The sequence below is a fragment of the Antedon mediterranea genome, chromosome 3, assembly GCF_964355755.1.
Source record: "Antedon mediterranea chromosome 3, ecAntMedi1.1, whole genome shotgun sequence".
Classification (NCBI taxonomy): domain Eukaryota; kingdom Metazoa; phylum Echinodermata; class Crinoidea; order Comatulida; family Antedonidae; genus Antedon; species Antedon mediterranea.
Genome location: NC_092672.1, coordinates 12,956,545 through 12,967,635, shown reverse-complemented (window position 1 = coordinate 12,967,635; position 11,091 = coordinate 12,956,545). Strand labels below are relative to the sequence as shown.

The window sequence follows — 11,091 nt, the reverse complement described above, 5'->3', positions numbered from 1 at the left end:
AATTAAAGCCAAAATTTCAAATTTTAACTTTATCGGACCAACGGTTTTCGAGATATCGCAATTTCAATTTTCGGTTTTTACGCAAAAAAGGGCGCGGCCGCCACGTTTTAAAGAGCTGTATCTCGGGAACTATAGGTTCGATTTTAAAAACAAAGGTATTTTTGTAAAGGGGAGACCATAAGGAATCTCAATATACTAATTGTGTGTGTTTTATATTAATTTTAAGTTGAATAAAACTTTGACATATATTTTGACCTTGAAATTGACCCCGTGGAACACGCCCGATTTGTTGGTGACTATCACGAAAAATGTAAACCTACGTGTCGACTACAACATATAAAAAAATTGGAGGGGTTTTTTTGTTTGTTTCCATGAAATTACAATTTGAAGTTGACATACCTCTTCCTTTTAGTGTATTTTTGGTGTCTGTCCATGCATTACTTCAATGTCAATTTGATGTATTCCAAAAATAATTTTATTTACAAACTAAATATTATTATAATGTTACAATTGTCTATGTCTGGCCTTTACTCCTTGTCATCTGGCCAATTCAAACAGTATTTAGAAATGTTGTGGCGATCATTTTGGGAAATACTGTAATTCCTAGTCGAAGAGGATTTTATAAACGGAGAGGCTATAATACAATGTACATTTGATTCAGGAATCCAACAACAGTCTTCTTTGGACGGCCAATAAAAGGTTTTCGCTGGCCCATGAGGATGCATAAATTTAATTTGATAATCCCCAAACTCTTCTGAGACATCCACCACCAAACCAATCCATGGGACACCATCATAACTACAGCACACAAAATTCTGAAGTCTAATAATGGTGGGTTGTGTATCAGCAACAATTTCATTTTCATCACTGAAAGATTCTTGAATCACAACCACATCCGGAGGGTTTATCTGGGTACTAAGTTTGTAGACCTGCATCTGTGCCAGAGAAACTGGAACAAAGCGATGATATTGTAATGTACCCTTGATGGTCTGGGCGAGGTTGAATCTCGGCTTTATTTCTTTTTCCACAGTAGATACCTCATCTATTCCCACATGAAAAAAGTTGATGCCTGGAATGTTCTTTACACAGTAGTCGAACATACTGAGAGATGTGAGAATATGACATTCAGTCAAACGCTGTAAGCTTCTCTTAGTGACAAGCCTCTTAACTGTTCCACCTATGCCATCACATGCACTCTTGCCATGTGATGTAGCGAAAAAATTCCACTCGGCGTCTAAACCAAAATCTTCCTGGTGGTGGCAAAGGTTAATAAAGTTATATTTGTTTTTGTATTGGCCGCCACATCCATCTGTGAAATAATGAACTTTTTTCATGGTTGGTAGTTTTGTTTTTAAATAGGGGATGACAACCTTTAAAAAGGCATATACAGTAACTGTTGTATGTTCTCTGCAATCACTTATTATGCATATGTTAATGTGTTCCAGGGTGCCATCTTGCAAACAATAGTAGGCTACGAATGGGTGCAACGTTGCCTGGCTATTCTCCCAATGGAAACTCTGTATCTCGTCTTGAACGACATATGCATAGTTTTCGGCAAAGTCTCCCTGTAAAATTATTTCTTCCATCGGTTGTAATGTTCCTTTAAGGTTTCTCATATAGCCACTTTGAGATTTTGACGTGAAACTATGTCGTGTTAGTTTAACAATTTTGTCAGCCAGGTTTTCGATGAATTCTTCTTTTGGTTCAACAAGAGTAACAAGTTTTGTCCTGTCAACACTGACCCACTGCGTGTATGTTAATTCCTCTACATCAGCAATTTCTTCACAGTTAGTTAAAAAATTAATAACACCTACACGACCGGGACATTGTTTGCATTGACCCATCATGCACACTTCCTCCTCAGGGGAACAAACAGCTTTAGACATAAGATCATGGACGGAGTATGGCAAGCAAGATGTCATTAGCTTTGGATTCTGGTGATATTTGCAGACGCATACAGAATGCGTCCCTGATGCACCAGCGAGCACACACCACTTGGGGCGAAGGGCAGCAAAAGATGAAAAGCCTATTTTTTTCTGTGGATAAACAGTTTTCCATGCAGCATGTAGCTCCTTCAGATTTAAAAGCACCAACCGTTTTTGATGTTCAATCTTTTCACCATCTTTTCCACGAACGCTAACTTTGTCTTTCTTTCCTGGACAGATTCTGCTATTATCATCATTTTCGTAGAATCTTACAACGCTTTCTTTCAATTCTTCTGATAAAGACTTTCCCTGGCTCTTGTCACATACTCCCAATATACCCTTTTTCTTTTTTACTTCTCTGCTCTTTTTTACCATGTAATTTGTCGCTCCGAATTCGTGCATTGTACGTTCCATTGTAAAAGGTGACAGCGTTAGTATCTGAACACGTTCAGAATGTGAGTTGGAGTTCTTGAATTTTTCTTTTAATTCATTATATACTTTATGATGTAATTTAAGGTCAAGGCAGTCTTGTTCATCACCAGAGTCGGACATTTCCAATGGTACATTGTACTGCTCTTCCAACTTACATTTCAGCTTTTTTGTGCTCTTCTCAAATTTGTCCTTTGCTTTTTTCTTTCTGCTTGAGGGTGCCAGATGTCCAGGTTTTACAGGCGTTTCACCAAGACGTATCAATGATGCATTTAGATCTATGAGGGATGTGTCCTTTTGAGGGGAACATGATTCAGTATCTGACACAGTTGGAGTAGAAGTATGTGTAGGTTCTTCTGAGAATATAGAAGTTGATGCACTAGACTCATCCAAAGGTTTACCACATGTTTTTTTAACAGTGATGAAGCATGTTGGGCATAGTTTCTCACCAGGTACAATAGTTGGTGGAGGGTTTGCCAAACATTTATAGTAATCCACGGACACCACTTTCAACGATTTATTCCTTTTTTTGTTTGGATGAAGGTCACACGGATCGCAACACTTTCGTTTGAGAGTAGAATACTTTAAAAGAAACACTTGCTCATGATGTAGGCATATTGTGCGTATATTCCTATACTCTATCCCACTACGTAACACTAATAACTTAAGCTCTTCATCATGTTTCTTTACTTTCCGAATAGCTGGAGCGGTGCTTCTTACATGGATTTTTTGATGACAGGGGTCATCATTAGAATGAAAGCTACAATTCTCCCTGCAATACAATGCAATAGGCAAACTTCAATTTTGAAACTTGGCCATAAAGCAACTATTACTGTATCTGGTAAAATTCATCATGCATACTGTATGTGCCTAATCTACATTCTAGTCTACAGTATAATAAGTACTTACATTTCTCTGAGGCATAAACTTTAAAAAAATAAACTTTTTTCTTGTCTTTAGTGTTGAATAGTAAGAAAATATAAAATGCTGCAGCTTGTCCAGTTTCTGTGGTCAAACTGTCTAAAAAATGCAATTACAGCATTGTACTCACCCTAATTCCTTAGATTAGGAATGTTGATTGATGTTTTGTAATTGCTATCCATCACAACATAGTAAGGACACTAAACTATGTGTCAAAATTGATTTGAAAAGTATGTGAGTTACCCAGTATTTCTCATATCAAAATATATCTACTGTTTAAGTGGGCCTGATGAGAAAGCGTAACAATAAGACACCTTAACAGTTAGTGTTCACACTGTGTATAAGTATAACAACACCAAAAATACACTAAAAGGAAGAGGTATGTCAACTTCAAATTGTAATTTCATGGAAACAAACAAAAAAACCCCTCCAATTTTGTTATATGTTGTAGTTGACACGTATGTCTACATTTTTCGTGATAGTCACCAACAAATCGGGCGTGTTCCACGGGGTCAATTTCAAGGTCAAAATATATGTCAAAGTTTTATTCAACTTAAAATTAACATAAAACACACACAATTAGTATATTTAGATTCCTTATGGTCTCCCCTTTACAAAAATACCTTTGTTTTTAAAATCGAACCTATAGTTCCCGATATACAGCTCTTTAAAACGTGGCGGCCGCGCCCTTTTTTGCGTAAAAACCGAAAATTGAAATTGCGATATCTCGAAAACCGTTGGTCCGATAAAGTTAAAATTTGAAATTTTGGCTTTAATTGCTATGAATCACCCATATACCAAATTTCATCAAAATTGGAAGAGGTAGGGTTTAAAATTCCATTTTTTTTGGGTGAACTGAGATGGAATGACCCCATGCAGGACACACATATTTCTTTTTTCATTAATTCTTTCAAGCAATTAACCTGAAATATATAAAAGGGTAAGATTAATAAGGAGATTTGTATTACAATTAGAAATACAGTAGAACCTCCAATTTAAGCACCTTGTGCTTTTTGAAGAACACTATTATTAGTAAATTGTGTATTTAGGATAACTAATTCTTGCCTACCTCAAAAGGCTGTATAAGGTCATTCTTTATGTTAACTGCTTCACATTCTTAGCAGCAACTTGACATTCCAGATGAAGAATTTCCATCCATCTGAGGAAATTAATGAATAGGCTTCTTTTACATTTTTGGGTTTGGCTGACCAGAGCCTCAGTTTTAGTAACGTTACCAGTTCATCTTCACATGTACAGAACTGTATATTCAGTTGGTGACATCTACCTAAAAAAAATATTTTATTGAAAAAGTTTTACCAATCTGTAATCACAAACAGTAGATATATTGTTTGTTTCCACAATTAGGATTCATATTTTTTAACATTGAGTAGGGGAAATATGGAATTTGTCTTGCATTTAAGTCTCCAAACTAGTAACACACCTTTATCATCAAAGGCTGTAACAATTCTCCAAGTGCATATGCCACAATTTGCATGTCCTGAGTCATAATTTTAACGTCTGATTGGTAAACCATAAGGGTTTCATACTAATGTCAAATCAAAGAAATCCCGGCAGATTATGTGACACATTTATAAAGCAAATTTGCTGGCTGACAGATGTGCTTACTAACTGTCCAAATTTACCAGTGTCAAACTTTTGTGTTGGCTGTGTGGATTTTTACTTACTTTCCAAATTTCAGGAATGTGAAGAAAATTCTTCACGTTCGGTTTGTCACCAGCAAACATGACTGACTGAAATATACTTTGGAATCACAGTCCAAACATCGGAAAAAATGTATATTATTAAAATCAGCACCACATGAACTGCAATTTGCATTCGAAATTGGGGCCCAGTTGCTGATAATAGTTTCATTCAACACATTACGTAGATCTTGCCATTCATTTACTTCTTTCCGTTTCCATTATAATGTTCAGTAGTATGTGGCAGGCTGGGTGTGTCTGTATCTGGTATGGGTGCTTCATTTGTAATTGCCAGATCTACTACTGCTGGAACTGATGCTTGATAGTTTAATACTTGTGATGGTGTGTATCGAAACTGTCTCCGAGTGCGTCTACGACCTGCTGTTCTATCTTTAACTCTAATAACAGGCTGACTTCGAACGATTTCTGTCTTGCGCCATTAAGGAGATCCTAACTAACAATATTCCTAACATTAACGAGGAACGAATGACCAAATCAAGTCAATTCAGCAATTGACAAAATAAATACTGTAGGCCTTGCCGATGCCAAAATAGGTCTGACTGGACTATTTCTGGCTCTTTCCTAAGTCAATTTAATATCATTATTTCATTTTATGAGGGTTTCATTGATTCCCCTGTTCCTTATAAATGAAATTTCATTTTTAATTGATTACCTTACCTTAAAATTGTTTTTTTTTCTGCTAAAAATCGGCCGATTTTGTTCGTTGTTTTGTCAAACTATGTAGAATTCAATAATGTATCACATGTGTATTTTCATCAATTTTGTCTTGCTTTTATTTGTTTCTTGTCTTCTTGTTAATTCTGTTTGCTCACTCTGTTCCTTATAAAATTTGTAATATGTAATATAGTGTTATGTTATGTAGGTGTGCTTCTGGAGAAGTGTCGGTAAGGTGTGGGTCTGGATGGATACTGACGAAGGACCACATGGGTATATGCGCCAGGGGGTGTGTCTGGGCTCTTCTGAAACGTTGGGGTATATTGGCTTTGGTTCATTAGTATATGTCATTAGGTCATCTTAGAGGTTACTGATTGGTCCTAAGTTGATCCAGGGGTGTTTAAGTAGGAGTGATTGATCTTATCTGGTGAGGTTACAATGATGAATTGGCCCTGTTGAATCTTTTCTTAAAACTGTCAATATAAATTGTTTTATGATGGGAACGGTTAGGGAGGTCAAATGAACTGTTTACTTTTGGGATTTAATTGTGAACTAAATGGACATTAAAATATCTGGATAATTTCTCCACTAGTCTTTCTGGGCCAAGTTCATGAACTTAGTTGGCTTCTAATACTAAGGTTGATTTCTAAATTATAAATGTATATCATTACATTACAATAATTTAAAATCAAGCTAACATATGCTAAACGGAAATCTATTTGGTGAATTTGTAATAAACTGTAAGATTATACAGCATTTGTTTTCCAAGAAAACATAGACCATGCCTGCCAACTAGTTAAGACATGCTATTTGTTAGGAAACATGCGGAACCATAAAAAAAAGCATTTTTGTTCTTAACTACCGCCTCTCACTGAGCCATAAATTGTCTGTATGTAACTGCCATCCTTCTTGTCTTGAAAACGATCATTTTATTACCATTACTTGTTTTCCAATTCCTCACCTCAATTTTATTTCAAAACTCTGGGCCTCCCAAAGCGCGTTTAGGGCGCCCACTTCATTGTTCAATCATTTGACTTAAGGTTGAATAACTTCTTTCATTTCATCATTTTCTCTCTATAGGACAGGCACTCTTGAGTTTGAACAGGGGACAGATGCTTCTTTTCAGTCCGCTCTTGCCCACAAGCGTATCTCACAAATTAACTCATTAAAGTTCATGGTGTTTGGTTCGGCTATTAGCTGTTGATCAGACGCATGCTTTACGTAGATATATACACTTTAACTTTAATAGATAAGCGAATATCAATCAGCACACTATACTATAAGTATATACACTCGATCGAACCAATCGGATATGTGGCCACCTTGGGCAACCTAATCGGTAGTCGTTTCCCTCTAACAGCTTTGAGCATTCCGTTTTTTAATTGCTTAAACCCAATGTTAATTGTTACTTCTTCTTCTTTCAATGGCATAATGCTCCTTTTCATACTGCTATCTGTCTGAGAAGTCGAAATACTGGTGGAGCAGGTGGTAGATTAAGATTCAGGATCATTTGAGAATTTTGGTGAACAGTAACATTTTCACCTCCTCCATCATGTTCAGCCATGGTGCACGTTTGGTCTACTTGTTCTAAAAAGAATTTAAGCACAAATATTGTATATACTATAATCAAACAATCGTAATTAAATAAAACAAGTGAGAGAGAAAGAGTTAGTTTTACTAGGCCTAAGGCCTAGGCCTGTAACAGTAGCTAGCCTAGGCCTACCGTAAAAAAAACTTGTTAATATAAAAAACAGATTACTTTCAGGTCGAAAGTCAGTTCCGTCCATCGTGTCACGGATTTCTTTAGGTTTGCTTACTGGCCTATCTCCAAAATCTCATCCATTTCTGGGAGAAAAAAAACCCAGTCGGTAGGTGGACTTGTTGTTTTGTCTTTAGCCGACATGTATTGGCGCCGTAAGTTTTTTCATTTGTTTTTAACCGGCTTTGAAGTAAATTTGAAACCTGTTTCTGTAAGTTTTTCAGTTACCTCCGCATATACTGAACTATTTAAGCCGCTTTGTATTTTGTATTGGCCCCAAATACTTATTAGGGCATGTCTGGCACTGTCGTTTCAACTCATTGTCATTAATTTTAGGCTGTACAACGTGCAGGCAGCAGGGTGAAAGATGGCGAAGAAATGGCAACATTTCATTCTCACTTGCATGCCACCCTTGTAGAAGATAATCTGTAAGTAATATTAACTAGAAATTCTACTGATGAGACTGCCACTGGTTACATATAATCTGTTCCGGTGACGATTATCTGAATGCGCACTGTTTGATGTTTTGTTGCCTTTTGCACAATTAAAATCTCATTACACGGAATCTCTTGGTTGTTATACAACACACTTTTCAGAAGCGTGTTGAATATGCGTGTAATAGCGTATAATGCACCCTATGATGCTAGATGTTTACTCTGAAAAATAAATAATTATTGGAATTGGTATTAACTTTGAAAAATTTTTCATCAAAAAGGAAATTAACATACATGTTATGACATCAAGGCTGTGTATTTCTATATCAAGTAAATCATACATTTTCTTGAAAAGCCAAAGGGAAATATGCAATGCTGGAATTGATATGTAAATAACAGGCCGACCCCTGGTGTCCTGTAGAAAGTTAGCTGGGCATGGGCAGGTGAGCAAATAAATTCCTCTTCCACCTGGTCTGCCCAGTCCATCAGCATAACTCTTTTCTTTATAGCCATTAACAATCTGCAAGATATAAAAAATATCCATAATCACATCTTTAATTAACATCTTCTGCATCCCCATCAGGTTTCGGAACTTGCCAGATCGAGATAGGTAATCCAATTCGGCAACCCGATCCCGACATGGTGAATTACAAAACTTTATTTCATAGTCTAAAATCAATGGGTCAAAACAAGGCCATATACATGGCTGCAGTCGCGTGTTCAAATTTGAGTTAGTGTTAGCCGCCGCAGTTGGCATATAATTCTCGAAGCCGCCATTGTCTCTATGGTATGGTGGATTCTCCAATCACTTTTCTGCAATTTTTTATCTTTTAAAAGTAAGTCATATCATTTAAACCGACTTCATCGTCCGACTATGATAATATGTTCATGATATTACTCTTGGCATTTAAAAGCAGCCTCATCTGGGCAGTTTTGGAAGCGCCCGTTTCTTCTTCTTATTTTTCCTTATCGGATTCGGTTGTTGAACTTTGTCAAAACTCCTTTGCCTCCAGTGCTGACCGTTTTGCTTGAATTTGTAACATGCTTCACTAAAATATAATATATATTGATATTTATTGTTTTTGTGTAGTATCAAAACAATGGGTGCAAGTCTGCAGGTTCATTACAACCAAAATGTCATTGAATTGGTGACATTTAGCATACATTGTCATATTCTTGAAGTTTCGTTTTCTAGCTACTATCTTAAAATAGTTATATGTTGATAGTTTGAGGGCGCATCATGAGTTAGCAACCGTATAAACAGTGCTCCGTCTTCATTAAAAATAAAGTAAGGTTTTGCCAAAAATAGCCATAAGACAACTGTGCTACATAAGTGAGTATTACAATTTGGTTAATGCTGTCATCGTCTTTTGATCTAAAACTAAGAAAATGGTCAGAAAAAAGGACCAAACTGAACGTACCCCTAATACCTAAAATCACAACGTATTATGAACAAAATATTTATCATTATCGATTTCTTTTTTTTTTTTTTTTTTATGAATGATCTATTCTGGTCATATTTTTTAAATTGTTATGTTACGAATGATTTGTTCTGCATAGCTACAGTACTTCATGCACATCAAAGGACTACATAATATTCTTATTCCTACATGGAAAAATAAAAAATGATATTATCAACTTTGCGCCTTCCTAATTTAGTTTGCAAATATGTAAAAGTCGTTTCATTATACCTAAACAAACCAAGTGCATATAATCTAATGGGAATTGTGAAACCATGTCTATTTTAATTTTTTGAAAGCAGCTCTTTTATGGTGATTTCCGCATTCATTTCAGAAAATGTTATTCTGTGATTTTTTATTCCCCACTTTGCACAAATTTATCACAGCCTTTTACACCATTCAACTTTCCAATTTTGTTGGTAAAGAGTTCTGGGTATCTGTTTAGCATGGTTGAAACATCAGCTTTGTTGACTTCACTGTGAAGATGCTGTCACTATGCAGGCCTTTAAAATCTCCCGAACGGTTCCCCCTATTTCTTTCTGGTCATATGTTGCTAGGAACCGTGTCTCAATAATTAAAATGTCATAAAAAATCAATAACCAATATCAGCTGATATGACAGTGCTGCCTTATCAAACCTGATAAATAATAATAATAACTCAAACTTACTACTACCTTTATTTTACAAATATCATCTTCCAGTTGAATACCCCTGGCTTTGATTTCCTCAATTTTTCTGTACATTTTGACATTAAGCTCTGCAAAAGTATTTTAAAAATACAATAATGATAATGTGCCAACATTATAATATAATAGGCCAACATTTTTTTATTTTGTTGGTATGAATTAGGTAAATACCATAGATCTTCTTAAGATATCACTCCATTCCAACAGCACCAGGACCCAAGTTCTCTGAATTTGCTCTTCCTAATTGTAAATAAAACATTACAGTTATTTGTATTATTGACATTGAAATTTCCTATTTTCTGCCTTAGTCATTGTGATTCAAAGTTAACATACAGTATTTGATAATTAAGTTCTTACGTTTACAATTGTTAAATCTAAAGACTTCACTTGTTGTACGTCATTGTAGATCTCGATTTCTACGTTGCTGAATGTCACGGTATTGCCAATGTTTGCATCGGTTATCATTTCGCTGTGGCAGCCCCACAGCTTACATTTAATTTTTTTGACTGTCTGTCGTCGCCGTCTGCAAGAAAGATATCCCGCCTTTTCCAGCCACTTCCCTCTCTGATTGGAAAAACCTGTAAGGATGTGATGTGTAATACTTTCATTTTCTTATGCTCAATATATTTTATGCATATGACCTTATTAGTTTAAAAAAAGTTAATGGGAATCTATATAAATACAATTAATACTGCACCTCAGCTATTGTGGCCTTTAAGCTAATTCTCCTTTTTGCTGGTAAAACTAAAGTCTCTGACATGCTATGTTCTGGAGGGTGGTAAAATTCTGGACATACGAATTATCGCTTAAATGGATATAGTATGCATTAGGTTTTTTTGTTGTAGATTTTTGGAATGGTGGTTTCATACACCTCAAAGTTTTTGTCCATAGTGAAACAAAATAAATGGTCACTATGTAGCATTGGTGTTGAAAGAATATAAACTGCTACGGAAGACATCTGTTGATATAAAGGATCGACTAATTAATTTTGCTGTTGATCATTTCATTTTTAAGATTGTAATACTGTACTATACGCCTTTAATAATATTTATGTTTATTACTATAATTATTGATCGATGATGATGTTCAAAGTTATTACGTT

General features: G+C 35.6%; 1 protein-coding gene across 1 annotated transcript; it reads right to left on the bottom strand.

The window, feature by feature from the left end:
• Positions 1–376: 376 nt before the first annotated feature.
• LOC140043611 (uncharacterized) lies at positions 377–2,373 on the bottom strand. Its single transcript, XM_072088131.1, has one exon. It carries the CDS (start codon positions 2,337–2,339, stop codon positions 528–530), a length of 1,812 nt encoding a protein of 603 aa, XP_071944232.1. The 5' UTR covers positions 2,340–2,373; the 3' UTR covers positions 377–527.
• Between the last annotated feature and the right edge of the window lie 8,718 nt (positions 2,374–11,091).

Bases quoted from the DNA above. Each gene is read 5' to 3' on its own strand.
- LOC140043611 (XM_072088131.1), bottom strand. From the start codon at position 2,339: ATGGAACGTACAATGCACGAATTCGGAGCGACAAATTACATGGTAAAA.